Here is a 19,104-nt window from a genome sequence, read left to right on the forward strand (position 1 = left end):
GGTGATATGAACACTCATAACTGCACTTCATTAAAATGATCTCTTTATTTTCCAGTAAATAATTACAATCCAGTTTTGTGCACAATTTATATTGGCCAGTTTATTTAAAACAACAGACTACTCAGTTTTTTCATGTACTGACTTTACTTTAGGACCATTTTAGAGACCTTGTTTCTGCTCAATGATATCATGTCTGATAGTATGAGAAACAACAGATAACAGTTTTATGAAAGTCTGAAAGCTGTATTTCAGTAGTTTTTTCCCTTTGTGTACATTTCTTAAAGTAACTTACAGCAAACAGTAAATGTCTTTCTTTTGTGTTGCTCATTGACATTGCTGTAAGAGTTGGGGGTTTTTAACATCAGATATCATGTCTGATAGTAGTACAATTGCACTGTGTTAATAGAAGAACAATGGCAGCGTTCCAGTAAACCAGCATGCAAAATACCAGGACTCTTAAACTGAAGAGAATAAAGTTATTGTTAGCTTAGAAAAAAAAAACGTGATTTCCTGATGTGACATGCTGAAATGACTCTTGCAAAAAAAAAATCTTTACATTGTTTTTAGTATAGACAAAAATAAAAAAAATGGTATTTCTCTTGCAAGGACCAGTTTTAAGAAAAATTAAATTAATGACTTTCACTTACAGGTTGAACCTTAAACAATGTGTTTTATTGTAAAGCATATGTACTGAGTGATCCCACCTAGGGCTCAAATTAATTAATTACTCTGTTTTTAATTTTTCTCATCACTATAAATAGTGGCATACATTTGGCCTGCTTGAAACAAAGACTGGTTTAGCCTGAAATTTGTCAAATTCTTTGTTTTTTTTAATTGACAAATACTGTCATTTGGTGCAGCTACATTCCTGTCTGAACTTCTTGTCACCTTATAATCCAATTTAATTTTATGCTTTAATATAAAAGATTTTAACAGCTGTTACTGAATGTTGTTTTTTTGCTGACAGCCTGGACTTCAAGCCCCCTGTGAGGCCACCACCTGCTCTGCAGACATGATCATGAGCAAATGCTGCACAGACCAAGGAACCCAAAACTAAATCTGACTCTCCTGCATGAATGATCCACTCTGGATGAAAAATAAATAAATAAAAATGAACCAGGGCACAAGTATGTTTCCTAATTTGGCACATCTCCAATGTTACCTTCTTCCCTCTGGTCTTTTCACATTTACTGCCTTTGAAAAAACACAAAATAACTGTCCACTGATCCTCCATCACAGATCACACTTGTTCCATGACCAATAAAGATTGTTCATGACTTTAATATTTCATCTCTCCAGCTATCTCGATCCCTTCTTTGACGCTTTCGGGCTAGTTCTGGGAAGTATGCACTGTTGTACGGTCTCTCCCTCTCAGTCGTTTCCCTCGTCGACTCCTTCCCCTTGCCATTCCTCTGGTCCAGCAGGGCTCGAGCTCTCCTCCTTTCTTCTGCCTCCCTCTCCAAACGCTCAGCACGAAGCCTTTCTATGGAACTGAAAAAGACGGGAGATACATAATAAGTAACATTAATTCATTTCTTAATATTATCACACTCAATTCCGTCATAATTTCTAGCCTATTTTTGAGAGAAGCATGTATCTCAATAACATCCTAAAACCAGAATTTCCCCTTGGGGATTAATAAAGTATGTAAACTGTAAAAAATACATTTAAAAAAACAGAGGACTAAAAATATCTTAAACTGAGAGTGGTACAAAAATCCTTAAAATAATTCAACATCTTCAATGTCTTGCAAAAGATAAGAGTATAAGATTGATACAAATCTTACATCTAATATCATGCTACAGCCAGAAGCTTGTTAGCTTAGCATTAAGGATGGAAATATGAGGAAACAGCTGGCAAATTCTGACTGTTTAATCAGATTTGGAGGTTCGATATAAAGCTTGTCTAATGACAAATGCAAGTCAAATCGTATTCTTCTCAACTGATGATTAGAAAATGTTGAATTTTAGAAGTCCATCCTTTGTCTAAAGTAACAAACTCTGTCTACGAACACTTCTGAGGTAACCAACGGGCATATTATGTCTCATCACATTATTTCAGCAACAAGTATTTCTTGAGAAGTTTTTGCACGTCAACAGGCAGCATTCAGCTGTACAATAGTACAGTTTGTGAGAGAATAAGCAAAAAAAAAAGACAAAACCCTGTGCTCCACGTCTTAATATTCTTAGTTACTACAGCTAACAAGTAATGAAAACAATGGGGACTTGACCTTACCTCTCTCCACTGCTCCTCTTTTCCCTTCTGTCTCTTTTTTCAGATTTCTTGCCCTTGTGATGTTTTCTGTCCTTTATAGCCAGCGCTTTCTTCATATCTTTTAATGGATCTAAACTGTCTTTCAGTCTGCGGTCTTTCTTCTCTTTCTCCTCTTCACTAATTCCTTTCCTTTTTCCTTTTTCTTTGCTTTCTTCTTTTTCTTTCTCCTCTTCTTTTTCTTTACTGGTTTTCATGTACCACGGTGTGACCTCCGTCCCTGGTTGGGGCCCCAGAGACACCAGCAAGCCTATGGCTCGTTCCTGCTTCTCCTGGAAAAATAAGAAAAAGAAATACCAACAGTGGTTAAAAACATGTTTTGTATATTTCTCCATCTGAACAACATTGCCATGGCTTGCCACCATGGTTTTTAAACGCATACAATTGTTATGCCATGGTTAATGCTTCACTGCAAACTGTGCAAAATCAGAAATAGTATCAAATTAAAAAGTTCTGGGGGTGTGGGGGGGTCATATATGAGCACAATCACCGTTTCATCTTTCTTTTCTTTGAGATATTCCTCATTCCCCTTCTTTTCTGAGGACTCCTCCAGGGGAAAAAGATTGAGATGCTCCAAAACTTCACTTCCTGCAGTCCGTCCTTCATCAACATCATACTTGGTCTCGCCATCGGACTGGAGAGCAGCCCTGGATTTCCTTCTCAAATACTCTGTACGTGCCTGTAAAGAGAAGTCATTATTTTAAGCCAATTATACAAAGAACAAAACTATACAAATACAGATATAGAAACATCCCATACTTTATTCACAACACCACCGTTTTCTATTAACACGTTTTCTATGTGCTTTAAAGATTGCACTTGCATTCAGCACAATTCTTCTTAAAATTATTTTATATGTACTGCCAAATCCAAGTCTGAGTGTAAGACCAAAACTGAAATTGAAATGCATGGCTGACATTAAAAAGAAAAAACCTGAATAATGAACAAGCGTCTCCAGAGGATCTTAAATGCTCCATGGCATGATGTGGAGACGTTCGGAAACCAAAATGTGACACTAAATATGTATTGTGTTTGATAACACTGACGCGTATGCGTGAGGTGGACTGCACAATGTTACGCACGCTCACAGTAAACAACTCGACCCTCGTGACAATAATCTTCACCTCTTGCTCAGCACGTTCCACGCGACGCTTTGCCTCGCGCTCCTCTTCAGCTGCTTGGGCTTCGTCTTTCCGCACTCGCGCGACGTTATCCTTGTTGCGAACGTGCCAGCTCTTCTTCGGAAGAATGTTCATGGTTGCCTTGACGACAGTGGATACTACCCGGCTTAGTGGAAAGGGGAACGTAGGTGAAGACAGCAAACACCGTGTTGCAAGAAGACTCGGTGAAATGACTAGGGCGCTAAAATTGGCCAAAGTCACTCGCTTGGCGCTGCCTTACCTTGTATGTTCCCCTTGTAGCTAACGCTAGTCAGGCTTGCTACGTTTCTACCTTGACGCTGACTGACGTCACAATTCTATGCTATATCTGCGTGCAGAGACATTTTACCTGTTCTCTTCAAACAAACTCATCATTTCGAATAATCAACATTCAAAATGAGACGAAGACACCGCCACTAACTTGTAAGAAAAGTTGCTCTTGCTGGTTGCAGCAGAGTAGCCTACAGGAACCAGTTGACACAAACAGGAAGTAAACATTACTCAGTTTTGGCATTAACACAACTGTGACACCAGAGGGGGCTGTAATTCCTAATTTTATTCTTCAAATGAAAAAAAAAAAAAAATCATTCAACACTATTTCTTGGACAGGCAAAGTGGTAAAACGTGTTTATTTACAACAATAACACCTTAAATGTATTATGGCATGGCCTTCTGTAATTACCTTAAACCATTAAACTAGGTAGAACATGTTAAAATGTACCTAGCCTAAAATATTTTTATTAACATTTTTCATATAACACCTCTCTGCTTTGTTAAGAACTACAACATACTTTTACATTATTTTGAACGTCAAAAATCAAACACAGTCCCTGTTATCTGTTCAGTACTCATGTAGTGTGATCTGGTATCTGTAGTTTTCTACTCAGCTCCTCAATCTGCTTGACCAAGAACTGCTTGTCACGGCCCTCCTGTAAGCCAAAGATCAACCATTACATTTATAAAACTGAATGCATTGCAGTATTAAGAAAAAACATAGACTATCATAAATAATATTAGTTCACAATACAGGTTAATTCCCAAACTTACCAGTTTAAGCTGTGCTCTTAGCAGGGCGACAGTTTTCCCATAGACAGAGGCTAAGGCTACGAAATAACACATCACCACACTGAAAGGGATGAAAGATTAAAAAGCACAACTAAGTCATAGTGAAGACCATATCATATCCAGGTAAAATATATGTTGTATTCAATATTAAGGTTTAAAGTGCAGCACTGTAATTACCACAGTTCACCTACCAAAATAACACGAACAGAGGGATGGAGAATGGTTGGGAACCAATGAAGAAGAGAAACTCCTTTGTAGTTTCAGAGAGATCGTCGAAAGAGGCTGGAACAATTGACCACATGCTGGGGAAGAAACGGAAAGGACCACAACCAAAAGAAGGATGGATCCTAGGTAGAAAAAAATTGAAAAAAATGTTGAAACAGCAGTGCAATGACTAATACTTTATCAAAACCCAATCTTGTAAGTTAGTCCAGAAATAAAAACATCAGAATGCACCATTTCAACCATTTTTCAGGGCCAGCGCTAAACTAAAATATCGTCTGATAGTTACTGGGAGGAGAAGGAGGCAGCAATCAGCACTCACTCAGCAAGACTATACACCATGACAACTGTGGCAAGGCCCCCACCAAACAGGAGCACCATCAGGAAAAAGAAGGTGGAGGTGGTGGAGCGAAAAGTCTTCAGCGCTGGTCGACAATTATTGAAAAGCGTTATCTGTGGAGGAAAATTGCAACGGAGACATAGAAACAGGGTAAGGAAAAAAATACAAAACAGACGGGTGATGAACAATGATCTCCAGTGTGCAGAATGTGTGCTGAGTAAAATAAACATCTTCACCCTCTTGCAGTAGAAGAAGATGACAAACTTGATGGTGTTGATAAGTGGCAGCAGAGGACAATACAGAGCTCCAGTCCAAACCACAGTCTGACTATAAACTAGCCCAAGTACGTTGGAGGAAACTACAAACTCCTGTCGGCCCACCCATTGGGTCAGCTTATTGGACCAGTTGTCCACCACCATCCTGCCACACACACGAAAACACATCATTACACAACTGATAGTGCTTAAAAATGACCGCAATTACCATCATATTTAGACAAATAGATCACACGGTGATTTATACCTGCGTGGAAACTCCACCAGGATGAGCACAGCAATGTTGATGAGAAGGTCAAACAGTGTCAGCTTGTACATCTCCTGCCCTACTCGTGTTTCCCAGCACTACATGAGGAGACAAACATGACAAACAAGGATGAAACATTGATATGCATTTTTTTTAGGTGTGTGTTCATTTGTATTTCACCTAATTTCCTAAATTATGTCATTCATGTATTTCATGCATACGCCATGTTGTAAAAATTTCCGGGTTTAAGAAACGAGAGTCATCTACTCCCATTAATAAACCAAGTGTAAACGAATACATACCAAGGAAGTTGTATGAGACAAATAAACATATTCAAAGTGTATTATTGTATGTATCATTCATAATCTCAATCTCAGTCCCTCTCCATTTCATATTTCAAAGTTAGTGACACTTTTGCTAATAGCTTTGGGACTCCTTCCATCCTGTTTATTAAGAAAAAGCGTCTTTTAAAATCATTTACATGCACATGAGTGGTGTGGGGCTGTATGGTGGTGCAGTGGTTAACGCCACTCAGTATGACTGGTTGTCTATCTCTTTATGTCAGCCCTGTGATTGACCAGCGACCAGTCCAGGGTATGCCTCGTCTCTGGCCCAATGACACCTATGATGGATGAGTTGTATAAATACCTGGTAGAGATCATGGTTGTAATGGCACAGTGTACAATTTTCACTTTGACTTTTTCCCCCCTCGCAGGTGATCTGACGCCACAGGGTGAAGAGGAGGACACCCAGACTCACCAGCCGAAGAAACACCGCCCTAAATATGGAAGAGAAATAAGGGAGTCATTATCATGTCATTAATGCTACTTTTTCTTTACAAATGCAAGGTTTTAAAAAATACAAAACGTGTCCCTTTGTCACAGGTTTTAATTTTCTTCTCTCCAATTCATTTTCAAAACATCTTAGAATAAACTTGTGACACTTAGGAGAGACACTTTGTCTCTTTCTGGCAATTTAATCATTTATTGAAGTGAACTTTTATACGGGGGGATTTTTTTAACTTAAGTAAAAGTTTTTAATTCTTATTCCAACACTGTGTTCATGTAACATACATTTCTGTAGGATGCCCCCCCCCATCTTTGAATCATGTACAAACACAAATCAGCTCATGGCCAATTGACTTACAGACCAGTGCAAACCTTAATAGTGCCACTATGACGGTGTTGCTGGGGGAGTATCGCTCTACTAATGCAATCTGGTCACACAGTAGCGGCACCAAGAAGTTTCCAGCGGTGATGACAATGGAAGGTAAATACTCATAAACCAAAACCAGGATCCCGCTCTGTCCACTCTTAGCCTGTTTCTAAAGACAGGGCAAAAAATGTCACCCAAAACTTTAGGGTCCAACAGCATCAGTTTCATCATTACTTTTCTTTTACATCAAATACCTGGCTGAAGTCAGTGACCCAAAAGATGAGGTAGAAGGCTGCTCCGATGAGACCCAATGAAACAAAGCCCATCATAACACGAAGAGAGTATAAAACTATCCTCTTGGATAAAGTCAGAGACGCTGTCTTCTTCTTCATGAACTCCTCCTCCAGATCGACCTGACAGTAAGAGAGGAGAAGAAGAAGGAGGTGAAGGTTATCTGAAATCTTCACTTCTATAGTGTGATTATCATTTAAACATGATCGCACATCTTTTCACCATCATGTAAAGTAGGACACATCCCTTCTGACCTGTAGCTGGTAGTGGATGTTTTTCTGCTTCAGTTTGGTATCTCGGTCTCCCAGGCAACCATAGTCCCAGCTGGTGAACACTATCATGCTGTAGTTGCCTACAGTGCTGCCTCCTGTTGCCACAGCAACTCGAGCTGCAGTCCCCATGCTTTTTGTGAGCAGCAAGTCAGGAAATAAGAGATACAGAAGTGGGTCAAGGTCGCTGAACTCTGGACTCAGGCCTTTAAATGTCATTCTCTTTATTTTGTCTGTTACTGAAGCTCAGATTGTTTTACTCACCGTGCTGTGATACAAATGAGACAAAAGAAGAAGTAGAAGACGGCAGTGAAAAGGTAAGCCAGTGAGATGTTGTAGGAGAAGCTGCTGTCCACCATTGTGTTGTTGTAGTAGCCGTAAAACAGGTAAGAATACTCCAAAAAACCCTGGAAAAAGAGAACAGGACTGTCATTAAGCAAGTCAAAAAGTCCCTTACATGAAAGGAATGTGGCTCAAATCTATTTTTATTAGCACGGCATATGGTAGATGTGGAGTTAGATTGACTTATCAGCTTTTATTCTAAAATTGTAGTTTATGCTTCCATGTATTTCCATTTTTGACCTTTACCCATGTTGTGTTTTGTTTGTGTATAAAATATATATATACATATAAAAAGAAACTTCATAAGGTGTAAAGAATCATAATGTCCAAAATAGAAACATAATACAATTGCAATGTTTTGTAATCGTTTTGTCATTCTATCTGTGCGGGTTATTTTAATGGTGCAGTTTCTCACCGTTCCCGAAAGTACATCAAGGAAGTAATTATAGAACACCACCAAGCCTTGAGGATTAGGATCATACTGCATACATTCCTCTGGACCTGGAACACACCACAAGAGTTAAGCTTTATGATCTCTGTATGTATTCTCAAAAATTATAGTATGTATGCAGGTTTTCCCTCCTCCCCGGAGAATGTTTAGACCAATGTAAGAGAACAGATAGATGAGCGTGAAAGCTGCAGTGATTACATTCAGGCCTGTGGTTCACTGGATGGCAGAGTCACTGAGTCTTAATCCCCACACTGTCATTTCAATAAAGCTTCCTTTCAAAGTCTTACAAAAAAAACAAAGGGTTTTATCCTATGAAATTCTCCATATGAAAAAATAGCAGACCTAGAAAATTTCTAAGAGCAAAAATGATACTTGTTATTTAATGTTGGAGAATAGGGAGTAAGTGGCTTAAATTCTTTGTTTTGTCTTAAATTCCATAATATATAATATTCCATAATATATCTTCTATTTTTGACACTTCTGTACAGCTGAAACTTAATTTCTATTATTCATATTTACATATAATTTGGGGAATATATATTGACCTTCACAGATCATATCGTTGCTGTATTTCTGCTGGGAATTCAAACGCTACATTTACCCCTATATACTGTACACCTGTTGACTGGAAAGTGATGCGTCAGTCTGAGAGATGCTTCATATTTATATTAGAAAAAAATGTGTTCGAACTTCAGGACATCAGGAATACGGGGATACAAGACCCATGAAAACCTGATAAACCACCACCTTGTATTAACCTCAAGTGAAAGTTGAGACAAACTGTATTCTGAACATGTCGTTACCAGTCGTGTTAACAAGACTGTCCCCAACAGATCTGAAGACGATGCTGGGGATGATGACAAAAACTGCGATCAGTAAAAAGGAAACAAAATTGAGCAACACCAAGAATCGCAGCAGAAGGAAATAGGACTGGACGCCCCCGCCAAAGTTCCCTGTGGAGGAAATGGCCATAATTACAAAATAGTTGTTCTAATGGAATCAAACAAAATGTTTTTTTTTTTTTGATTTGACTGGGTTACAAATGTACAGCACAGGATGCAACATCTGTAGGTTTAAGCTAAAAAAAATCTCCTCTAACAAAGCCCCTTCATGTTCTGGCATGAGGAGTTAAAGGTTTACCTCCAATCTTTTGTAGCGACTTGTTCCACAGGGCAAAAATGTAGATGAATTCTCTGGCATTGTTTTTAAGTTTACGCAGATTCTTTGCCTTTTTCTGTCTCCAGGAATCCCTCTTGGAAACCACAGGGATCTGCATTTCTTTCACCTGCCTGTTATGGAAAAGCAGCACTTCAATAACTATTTATGATTATAAGAAACCATCTATTCCATGGCTCAGCTGTTTACATATAATTGCATAAAAAAATCACATGTAATATGGTGGGTCCTAATCATAGGTAAACAAGAAGTTCTGAGTTTGTGCGTCCCTTGTACAGAGGCTGTAGTCCTCAAAGCAAGCGGCCCAGGTTCAGATCCAAACCATGGCTCCTTTACCGCATGTCATTCCCCACTCTCTCTCCCCCTAATTTCCAACTAATTTCCCCCCCCACAAAAAAAAAAGATACAATGTCTTGTTTTTACATTCCTTCTAGAGAATTGGTAAATGGACAGTTAGATATAGAAACATAAAATATACATACTGTACATGTGCAGTAAAAACAAAGACCTGCAGAAATGCTCATGTCTGCCAAGTCGTGAGTATTCTCTTCATATTTTATGGAAATATTAAATATAGTATAAATATGTGTATGATTGTATTAGTTCCCCCCACACAAAAAAATGTTTATCTTTTTACTTTATTCGGATGTTGATGATATTCACTGTGAGTTTATGAGCAGGGTTTGACATTAGACAAAGTAGTTCACATTCATCCGAGGGAGCGGAGGCTCTCTGAGCTAATTTTACGTCTGATATCATTTAAGAGTCAGACTTTAAGACATCACAGCTTGAGTATTTGTTTACATGATGTGATTCATGAATGAAAAGGACAGAATAAAACATGAAACAACACTGAGAGGCAGGTTTCATACCGTACGGCTCTCTTCAGTGCCATCGGTAGAGGGCTGCTCTTAAGGTCCCGGGACAGACCACTAGTGCCCTCCTCATCCTCCTCAGCTGGGGTTGAGCTCCAATTGAACTGGGGGTAATTCTGATTGGGCACTCGAGATGGAACCCGTCTTAACCGTAGTGACTGCTGGTCGCCTGGGTAAACAACACCTGTGAGCGGATGAGAGAAAGACAGAAGAACAGTCCAGAAAAGTATCAAGCAATGTGTGTTAAGAGAACTGACTTAATCTAACAGTGCTGTTAAATACGCACTTCACTTTAAAAATGACAAAAGGAATGTGTTTAAGTAAATGTGAGAACAGACACACCTTCATTGTCGTCGTAAACCCTCCTTGGGTCTTGTATCGGTGGGTGACTGTCCATTTCTTTAATGCGCTTCCAAAAAAGCAGCTTTTAAGACTTTTCTCTTTGAACACATCAACGATTTCACCTCAGAATTAAACGAACCAGGAGCCAGCTCTTCATGAGGAAACACTTCAGGTCCAGGAAACCGTTGTCTTCTCTCATGGACTTTACCCCCTTTCTAAATTACCTCACAGGTACTTCCTTGTTTGCTTTAACCCATTATTTACAAGGAGATGGTTGCCATGGTTCAACAAAGTGCACGGTTTAATACAAAGCGAGGAAAAGTAGCATCGAAACATGCACTAACCTTCAGTAACTTGTGCTATTAAAGGGGGCTATAAAGGTCTTTTGAGCACAATGGACGATTCAGGAACAGTTTTGGTGAGTTTTAATGACAGGCAAAGATGGCAACAAAAGAAAAAAGTAGCTTTGACATTGTGAATGAACCCTCAGTGACTATTACATTCATCATGAAAGCGTTCTATACATGTTCTTGAGTGTTTAATATGAAGATTAAACTCTGTGTGGCAGTAACTCTGCAGGTGTGTTTGCATTCACTGATGCAGGAGAGTCAATGATTTCCCCGTCTGACACCCAGAAAGCTTCTTAACTTATTTAATCTTTGCTGCATACACAAGGTAAGTATAAAGGTCAAAATATACAAATAACTCAATGACAATCATACCAGGAAGTATTTTATAAATGAGGACACATGTGGGTTATATTTGCCAGGTGTTGTTACAGAGCAGGGAGGAGTGTGTTACAGACAGTGAGGCTGGAAAACAACATGAGAAGTAAACAGGGACCAGAGTCATCACAACTTTTGCTGGAAAATAATAAAAACAGAGAGAAACAGGGCTCTTTTGTGGCACTGAGAGGGTAAACAAATAATCTGTTTGCAAGTTAAATGAGATCGATAACAATATAACACAAGGAAATAAGACTTTCAGCTCAGGCAGTCACGCTCGCTTAAAGCAGTGATGCTGCCTCACAGGAGGACACAGTTGTGAAAGAAGGCCTGACAGTTTGTCCAATAATACATGGTTTACTGTGGTCAGAGCTGAGCACGATTCAACATGATCATAATGAACTTTGAGTAGAAGAATAACATGACGTTAAGTCATGAAGTTAACAACTATAGAAATGTCTTCTGCCTGAATACATCTTTCAGAGCAGTCTCACGTTTTTCTTTTAGACATCTAAGAGGTCACATGACATTGTGACAGTGTACTGTGATCATCACTCCCACTGGGGATTGTCTTTGGATCTTTTGGTTTTCTGTCAGCAAGGTTGACAGAAATACTACTGGATGGATTTACATGACATTCGGTTCAAATTTGTGTAGATGATTTCCTTGCCCAGCTCTAACTGTGCTGTTATTCATGGCCAACATTGGCAGCTTGTAGTTATGATGCAACACAGACGACTCTTTGTTATCCAATGTTTGGTCCCAACCCTGAATGGTCCGTGATGGCAGTACAGAGAACATTTTTGGCAGTGAATGGACTTTCGCTCTTTGCGCTGTTCTATAGAGCTGACAGTGCCTATGTTTCTGGTATGATCTGATGTGCTTACAGATACAGAATAAGAGTATGTGGGGGGGGGGGGGTAGCTGGATTCACTGGATCACAAGAGTAAGTCCTAGCAAAGAAATATTCAGGAAAAGTCAGAATGTTGCAAGAGTGGAATTGATTTAGGAAGCTAAAAACAAAACATCTGAAAAATGTTAATAGAAAAACAAAATGTCATCTGGACATCTGGATATTGAAATTGGTGGAGCACCGTGATGCTTGTATATTGCATTAAGTGAACTAAAATGTGTTTGTTAAGATGATTTAACAAAAGCATTACTCTGTTTTGACCACTCATTGTAGTAAAAAAAAAAACAATTTGATGATTTGAGATACTAGATGGCAGCAGAATTATTTTCACCAAAGCTTTGAAAATACTCTCACACAGGTTTTGACATCTGAACCGTAATAATGGCACATTCAACATAATCTATTCTTTCTGCCCTCCAGACTTCATACATTGTAACATTAAACTGAGTGTTTGTTGTGTAAGAAAACTAATCCAATCAAATCTCAGTAAATTGGCCCCCCTTTTCATTATTTGTACGATCATAATGAGGTTTCTTGTTGGACTGGACCTGCTATATTTTGATAATCCTCACTTTTAAACAACATAATTTTGACCTGTGTTACAGCTTTTCACCGGGAATGGAATAAATGTACACATACTGTACAGGCAGACAGAGTAGATACAGGGGAGCTCATCGACTATTTCAACCCAGGTTTTCATTCACACTATAAAAGTGACATTCATTGATCTCAAACATTCCTCTCCCAGAGGTCACAGTTTTGTTATGTATATGTACATGTAAATTAAAATGTTGACCTTTATCAGGTTTTACATTTTGTCTGATTTAATCTAATTTGAATGAACTCTAGTTGAACTTTATTTTGTGAACAAGAGATCCAAATGGACATGTGGGATGTTTTGTTGCTTGAGAGTTAAGTGTTTGTGCGATCAATGTTGGAAGTTCTTGTTTTGATGTAACTCCTCTGATATCTGAAAAATAACCTGTCTCTCCATTCAGTCGTTTTTCTCTCCAGTTGTCTCTTTCACGTTCTCTTTCTTCTCTACCTCCTTGTCCCCTCTTCTCCCTCCCTTCAGGACATTTCCGATGACTATACAGCAAACAGCGACAATGTGGATGATGAAGTAGATGGACGTCCAGTAGTTGATGGTGTCAGAGGCCTTCAGCAGCACAAAGCCCATGCACATGTAGTCGTACGCCCTCATCTTCAGGAACCATTGGACCCAGTCAAAGATGTTCTGTCCACGGGGGCCTAGTTTGACTCGGACTGAGGCTTCCATGGCAGACTCAGCTGCGATGCACAGGGGGATGGTGAGGAAGGAGAGGTAGTATCCGGCGTGGAGGCCGTGCCAGTATGCGCTGATGAACATGGTCCAACCAGCCCTGAGAGTGACAGGAGGGAAGCTGAGGTCATTCACACTGTGAGGGATTCTGATTTCTGCCAGCTGATTAAATTCAGGTAAGAAAAATAAAGATGCTGTGGCGAGATCAGGATGGGTCGCAGCTTCAGGTATTACTTTGGAATTAAGTAATTTAATGAGAACTATATAAGGTTTCTAATATACGCAGTACATGATGGTCACTAGATCAATCTGTTCAAATTCAATATTCTGATGTAAAAAAAAAGATTGACTAAAATACCAGATACCTGTGAAGAACTTTGACGTTAAAGTGCTTCAATGGTATCTTTACAGAAAATGTTTATTTCAAGACTTCAGTTTATTGGTAGATAAAGAGAATAACTGGAAAACTGCCAACATGCTAAATCAGTAGATGCTTGCTGCTACCTCACAAGATAATCGCTTAAGATTTTCATTTCATTGCACAGGCTTTACAGTAGTTTACGTTTAAATGCCCAAGCACAGAATAGAGATTCATGGAAATAACCAGAGCATATAGAGCCTTACCTGAGAGTGTAGGCTTTAAAGGGAGAATTGGGGTAGATGTAGTGATGCAGCCACCACTGCACTGTCATGTTCCAGTAACGCATGCCGTGCCGGACCTTCACACAGAAGTCAGTGTTATAGCAGTCGATGTTCTGGATGGTTCTGAAGTCATATTTTTCTTCAGCGGTGGGATCAGGGCTGACCAAAAAAGAAACAAAATTAGAGAATCAGAGAAAACAAACTGGCAGCAAAACTAACGTTCAACGACACCCAACAGAGCAAGACATCAGTGAGCAATAACTGATGCATCCTCGTTGAATAACTTGTTATTCAGGTGATTATGTACCTGTAGATGACAGTGGGTCCTCCTCCAGGTTTGGACAGAGCTTTCTCTGGATAGCAGCCCAGACCTGCACTGATACAGCCAGCTTCAGCTCCACACCAGGCTGCATAGAAACGCATTCGGAACACGAAGAACACAGCTGTCATGTAGAACAACCTGCGGATACAGAGAGAGGAAAATGAAACCTGTCATCTCTAGATTACAAATCAACTGCAGAGATATTGTTAATATGAAGACTTAAGTAAAACTGGGTCCTCCACAGTCGTAACTTTAAGCAACAGAATCCTTTATTGACTTAGACCTAAACCGAAGAAATGTAAGTAGAGCCATGTTGTACAATAAGCAAACAGAGTCTAATAACAGAGCGCCTGAACAATTTAGGAAACATTCCGAAATGGTAGTTAAATGTTTTAAAGAAATACATCTGACAAAAACCAGTATTTCATTATCAGTGTGTAGTTTCTAAGACCCTAAAATGTCTCATCCACGTTTTGGTCAATGAACAGCTTGAAAAAAAAGCAATTAATACAAATCTGTAATATATATTTAAAAAAAACATCCCAGTGTCCTTGTGAAAAAGAAAATTTAACACTTGCAAAAAATAAGTCAGTTATTCTGTTTTATTTTTACACTTGAATCTCATGTTCAGGTTTTTATCATTCTAAAAACACATTATAAACACATCTTATTTGAATGATAATAACATAAATAATCTACAACTCCTACACCTGGTATTGCTATGTTATTAAAAGACAGTTTCAGGGCTGTCATGAATTGTGAAAGTACCTAAAGAAAAAGTTCTGATCCAGGAATTCCTCTGACCGAACGTAGGCCAGAGGAAAGACCGAGTTTACAGCCAGGAACAGAGCGCCGTAGACAGGAACCAGCTTCAGACGCTGTAGGCACGGCAACCAGCCGGGCAGGGTCTGCGGGCTTGGCTGCCTCAGCCAGTCGGCGTACGTTTGGAAGCGAAAGAAGGGACCTTAAGGGACACGGAGGGATGAGATAAAGGAATAAAGGCAGCGTTGAGAAGATGTTGTTGATCGACAAAAAATGTAAAATGGGGATAATGCAAGACAAGAGTTGGACCAGTGGAGGGCAGTGTGGTTTAATGAAGAGAAGGTGGGAGAGGGGAGTAAGAAAGACAAAAAGAGAAGTATGAACAAAAACAGAAGTGGTGATGCTGAAAACGATATGGACTCACACAATATTGGACAAGTAGCGGTGAGCAAGACAAGAGAGACAACAGTTAAAATTCATGCAAAAGCAAATAAACAACAACAACACACATGAACATAAACAGACCAGACTCTGCAAAGTGTCACATGTTCCCACAGACTTACCGGTCATTATACCAACATAACAGTAGCTATAAGACAGAATATCGTAGAAAGAGGGCTCCTCAGTCAGACCAATGATGACAGAGGACTTGGCAAAGGAGCTCACTTCCTTTTTCTTCTCCACGTGGAAGCTGCGCACCTCGTTTGCCAGACTCACCATCTAGTTTAAAAGTCCGAAAACAGACATCAGAAGTTCACAAAGATGCCCAGGATGTGAGGATGATGAGTGTTACTGTGATAGTTGTATCCACTGAGTAGGCTGCTGTACCTTGAGAGTGAGGAGAAGCTGGACGGCGTTGGCAAAAGGTGTCGGAGGTGGCAGCCCGAACCAAGTGACCAGCCGGAAGAAGAGGAGGTAGAGAAAGGTCCAGCTGAGACTGAGAGCTGGTGCATGCCTGGTATCAAGAGGCAAACGTTATTAGTAAGTTAACATTACAATTATAACACAAAAATATCTGGTTCCCTGTTCTTGTTTTTAGTTTTCTTTGTAAAATGTATTGGAACATTAAAAATGTTTTTTGAATTGTTTGTATGACAACATAAGCAGTTCATCAGGCTTCAAGAGAGACATTTCTTTTCATTTGTTTAATTATAAATAAATGACTTTACATGCTGCCAGAATGAATCAATGCAGATAGTTACTATTGGCACGCACACTGGTCTGACATTTGAAGTGACACTAAATGTTATCCATGTTTGTCTCTCACCGCCAGCTGCTCTTTATAATAATCCATGTTCCAATCACTGTCAGCAAGGAGTGGAGTGTGTGGATGTTACAGGTGGCGATAGTGATGGAGAGGCCCAGAAGAAGAGCTGCTCCCTGCTTCACAGGAGGACCTGAAGTGAAAGTAAGAAGATTCAGTCATCAGTTCCAACAAACATCAAACACAAGATCAATGGGCTCGGGAAAAAAAGTATGAAGTGTCATAAAATCTGTAAGATTCTCTCACAAGCAGCACTGAAAATTTTTACAACTGTAAAAAAAAATGTTTCTGCAATAAGTAACGCGGTTTGAGGGGGAACTCATTCAAATCTGTTTACAGGTCTTGGAAAGAATTCCTGTCTTTGTGATAAAGTTGTATAAAGCTTTTTGTGGCCCAAAACACAGCTTTTTTTTCAACAGAGGTTGTTGCTGAAGACAACTTTGAAAATCAAACGTCTTTTATCATTTAAATATAATTAATAACCAGAAGTTAAAGCCACAGTAAAGTACACTTGTTCTCTCGTTATCTTTAGTCATGTGATAATTGTTTTTCAAATCCAAGACTGGCAAAGAAAAAGAACACACAGATTTGAATTTCCCTCAGGATCAATAAAGTATCTATCTATCTATCTATCTATCTATCTATCTATCTATCTATCTATCTATCTATCGTAATATGCAGTGACATCTAAAAAGACACAAATATTGTTCTTAGATGATTTTTGTTTTTGTTCAATGTTCCACCTTCTTCACATTTTCTTCTTATTTATACTCCACACAGAGATCTGGCAATGCTCCCTTACATATCTAACTGTATGTTTTCAAACAATAATTCAGGCCCAAAGATGACAGTCAGGGTCAAAATAGCAAGAACATAGCAAAAAGAGAAATGCTTCTAAAACAAAATCCAGACAAGCTGAAGCCTGAAAACACAGTAAGACCAAGTTCACCGTTTACTGAGAGGCGTGCATAAGGTTGAGATGCATGAAAGCTACTCGCTTGAAAAACGAGTAAAGATTCACTTTAATTCGAGGTCTCTCCTCATACATGGGATTAATCATCACTAATCTGTAATAAGAGTCTATGGAGCAGATGCTACTCAGCCGACCTCCAGCCTCTTTATAGGTGCAAAGAACACAAGGCTTCCCTTTAAAGAAACAGTCCAGTCAGGTTTCCTAGCAGGATAGGCAACATTTCTGTTCACGAGCAGGTCCCGGTTTTTGATAATTACTTACAAGTCCAACAATGCAAAACTAGGAAAAGAAACGGCTACATTTCAGAGGATAAATTACAAAGAGAAATGTTATGTTACACAGTGAGTTACAGAGACTGTGAGGTTATTATATTTCAGCTTTGGTAAATATTGAAATAAAAAAAACACACGTTGCTCATATTCAAATCATACATGTCTGTTATTTGGGTTCAAAGTGTAACCTGAAAAAAATACTCACTGAGGTATCGGAAGAGGAACCCAACAGGGATGGAAGCAGCGAGGACTCCCAAGTACACCAGCTCATCAGGAGACATCGCTCTGCTGACACAGAAACCCTGCTCAGATCTGAACAGTCTCTTATTGAACAACTTCAGGGTTACAATAGGAAAAAAATCCCATAATAATAGTTAATCACAATATAATATCATTGATGATGATGATGGTTTCTATACTGATTAGAGCGCTCAAGAACTGCCGTCAATGTTGTGCTTTGCCTCTGGTCACTTCCTGTCAGCACCTGTGTGTCCAATCAGACTCAAAGCTGATCGTTTGCTCTTACTTACATTGTTTCCTTTTTTCTAGATCCTTGCTTGTGTTGTACTTACTCTCTGATGTACTTCGCTGCAGAATTGTAGGTTTTGGAGTTGTTGGTTATTGCTTGTACTATATAAAACACGAAAAGGTCAAGTATAATATAATTATAAAAGCATGACTAAGTGCAAATAGACCACCAAGGATTGCCTATTAAAATACAAAGAAATGGTGCCATCAGGTCCATGTGATAGTTTTATTTTGTTTGACCCTTTTTTTTTCTCAGTATTGACATCAGTCATTCATTTTGAAGTGTTTCTTGATAGATTTCTCCTATTACTATTGTATTTCAATTCATTATGAACAAATAGTTATGGTGTTGTCTGCTTGTTTAAAGTGGGATATATCTTAATGTCATAACCTGGGGTTGGCAACAGTACAGGAAGCACAGCTCAAGGAAGATGAAAACCTGTCTACAGTCACCCTGTTGCATTTTTAAAAAAAAACTTCCCCAATGACTGAGTGTCAACATGAGGAAACAACAACAACGTAACCTCACTTTGATGATACTCCGTTTTATTTGGTGTGGCAGATTTCACGGAGCGAGGTCACAACGTGCTCCACAAAACATTAAACACAAATCATGAAAATGATCACAAATTAAAGCTCTACATTCATTCGGAAGCTGTGGATGGAAGAGGCAGGGTTTAAAACCACTGATCGTCCAAACTTACCATCATTAAACTCATCTGCTGCCACATTAGACGAGCGATAAACTATCGAGCACAACTTTGAACAGGATTTTAATTACTTACTTCGATTACGTGGATTTCACAACTACGCGGTCTCTGGCACAGCCCTGCACACCCATGTACCTATTGATTCACACAGCTGATACCATGTTAGCACAAGCTGCTTACTTCCTGGTTAATGACGAACACACGTGTGGTGACGCCTCCTTGCGGAATTG

At 39.2% G+C, this 19,104-nt stretch overlaps 3 protein-coding genes across 8 annotated transcripts; all 3 read right to left on the reverse strand.

Annotated features, from left to right (window-relative positions):
* Positions 1 to 30: 30 nt before the first annotated feature.
* leng1 (leukocyte receptor cluster (LRC) member 1) lies at positions 31 to 3,881 on the reverse strand. Its single transcript, XM_020646754.3, has 4 exons — positions 3,396 to 3,881; positions 2,762 to 2,950; positions 2,236 to 2,543; positions 31 to 1,491 (listed from the first exon to the last, which is right to left on the reverse strand). Exons 1-4 carry the CDS (start codon positions 3,525 to 3,527, stop codon positions 1,272 to 1,274), a joined length of 849 nt encoding a protein of 282 aa, XP_020502410.1. The 5' UTR covers positions 3,528 to 3,881; the 3' UTR covers positions 31 to 1,271.
* Positions 3,882 to 3,967: 86 nt separating this feature from the next.
* tmc4 (transmembrane channel-like 4) lies at positions 3,968 to 10,684 on the reverse strand. Its single transcript, XM_020646752.3, has 16 exons — positions 10,482 to 10,684; positions 10,137 to 10,323; positions 9,229 to 9,377; positions 8,892 to 9,041; positions 8,053 to 8,138; positions 7,560 to 7,702; positions 7,281 to 7,428; positions 6,990 to 7,148; positions 6,741 to 6,904; positions 6,229 to 6,358; positions 5,581 to 5,678; positions 5,295 to 5,478; positions 5,041 to 5,171; positions 4,688 to 4,843; positions 4,479 to 4,557; positions 3,968 to 4,360 (listed from the first exon to the last, which is right to left on the reverse strand). The coding sequence occupies exons 1-16, from the start codon at positions 10,534 to 10,536 to the stop codon at positions 4,280 to 4,282; spliced, it is 2,100 nt and encodes a 699-aa protein (XP_020502408.2). The 5' UTR covers positions 10,537 to 10,684; the 3' UTR covers positions 3,968 to 4,279.
* A 207-nt stretch (positions 10,685 to 10,891) lies between these two features.
* On the reverse strand, positions 10,892 to 19,086 carry mboat7 (membrane bound O-acyltransferase domain containing 7). Of its 6 annotated transcripts, XM_029279861.2 has the most exons (10): positions 18,950 to 19,030; positions 18,209 to 18,266; positions 17,842 to 17,921; positions 16,395 to 16,524; positions 15,956 to 16,082; positions 15,691 to 15,847; positions 15,134 to 15,329; positions 14,351 to 14,503; positions 14,026 to 14,202; positions 10,892 to 13,501 (listed from the first exon to the last, which is right to left on the reverse strand). In XM_029279861.2, exons 3-10 carry the CDS (start codon positions 17,915 to 17,917, stop codon positions 13,114 to 13,116), a joined length of 1,404 nt encoding a protein of 467 aa, XP_029135694.1. In that variant the 5' UTR covers positions 17,918 to 17,921; positions 18,209 to 18,266; positions 18,950 to 19,030; the 3' UTR covers positions 10,892 to 13,113. The 6 variants fall into 6 exon arrangements, with proteins under 6 accessions (XP_029135694.1, XP_020502425.1, XP_020502424.1 ...); XM_020646769.3 differs by lacking the exon at positions 18,209 to 18,266 and having other exon boundaries at positions 17,842 to 17,924; positions 18,950 to 19,086; XM_020646768.3 differs by lacking the exon at positions 18,209 to 18,266 and having other exon boundaries at positions 18,950 to 19,081.
* Between the last annotated feature and the right edge of the window lie 18 nt (positions 19,087 to 19,104).

The sequence above is a fragment of the Labrus bergylta genome, chromosome 8 (assembly GCF_963930695.1).
Source record: "Labrus bergylta chromosome 8, fLabBer1.1, whole genome shotgun sequence".
NCBI lineage: Eukaryota > Metazoa > Chordata > Actinopteri > Labriformes > Labridae > Labrus > Labrus bergylta.

What these genes read in the sequence shown, in the direction of transcription:
- tmc4 (XM_020646752.3), bottom strand. Translation starts at nt 10,536, where the DNA reads ATGGACAGTCACCCACCGATACAAGACCCAAGGAGGGTTTACGACGAC. An exon ending in GGTTTACGACGACAATGAAG is followed by an intron (nt 10,324 to 10,481) that starts GTGTGTCTGTTC and finishes ATCCGCTCACAG; the next exon opens with GTGTTGTTTACCCAGGCGAC. An exon ending in CTGGTGGAGTTTCCACGCAG is followed by an intron (nt 5,479 to 5,580) that starts GTATAAATCACC and finishes TGTGTGTGGCAG; the next exon opens with GATGGTGGTGGACAACTGGT.
- leng1 (XM_020646754.3), bottom strand. Translation starts at nt 3,527, where the DNA reads ATGAACATTCTTCCGAAGAAGAGCTGGCACGTTCGCAACAAGGATAAC. An exon ending in TGGAACGTGCTGAGCAAGAG is followed by an intron (nt 2,951 to 3,395) that starts GTGAAGATTATT and finishes TTCTCTTTACAG; the next exon opens with GCACGTACAGAGTATTTGAG. An exon ending in AAGAGGAGCAGTGGAGAGAG is followed by an intron (nt 1,492 to 2,235) that starts GTAAGGTCAAGT and finishes CGTCTTTTTCAG; the next exon opens with TTCCATAGAAAGGCTTCGTG.
- mboat7 (XM_020646769.3), bottom strand. Translation starts at nt 17,917, where the DNA reads ATGTCTCCTGATGAGCTGGTGTACTTGGGAGTCCTCGCTGCTTCCATC. An exon ending in AGCTTCTCCTCACTCTCAAG is followed by an intron (nt 15,848 to 15,955) that starts GTACAGCAGCCT and finishes CTTTTAAACTAG; the next exon opens with ATGGTGAGTCTGGCAAACGA. An exon ending in TTATGTTGGTATAATGACCG is followed by an intron (nt 15,330 to 15,690) that starts GTAAGTCTGTGG and finishes GTGTCCCTTAAG; the next exon opens with GTCCCTTCTTTCGCTTCCAA.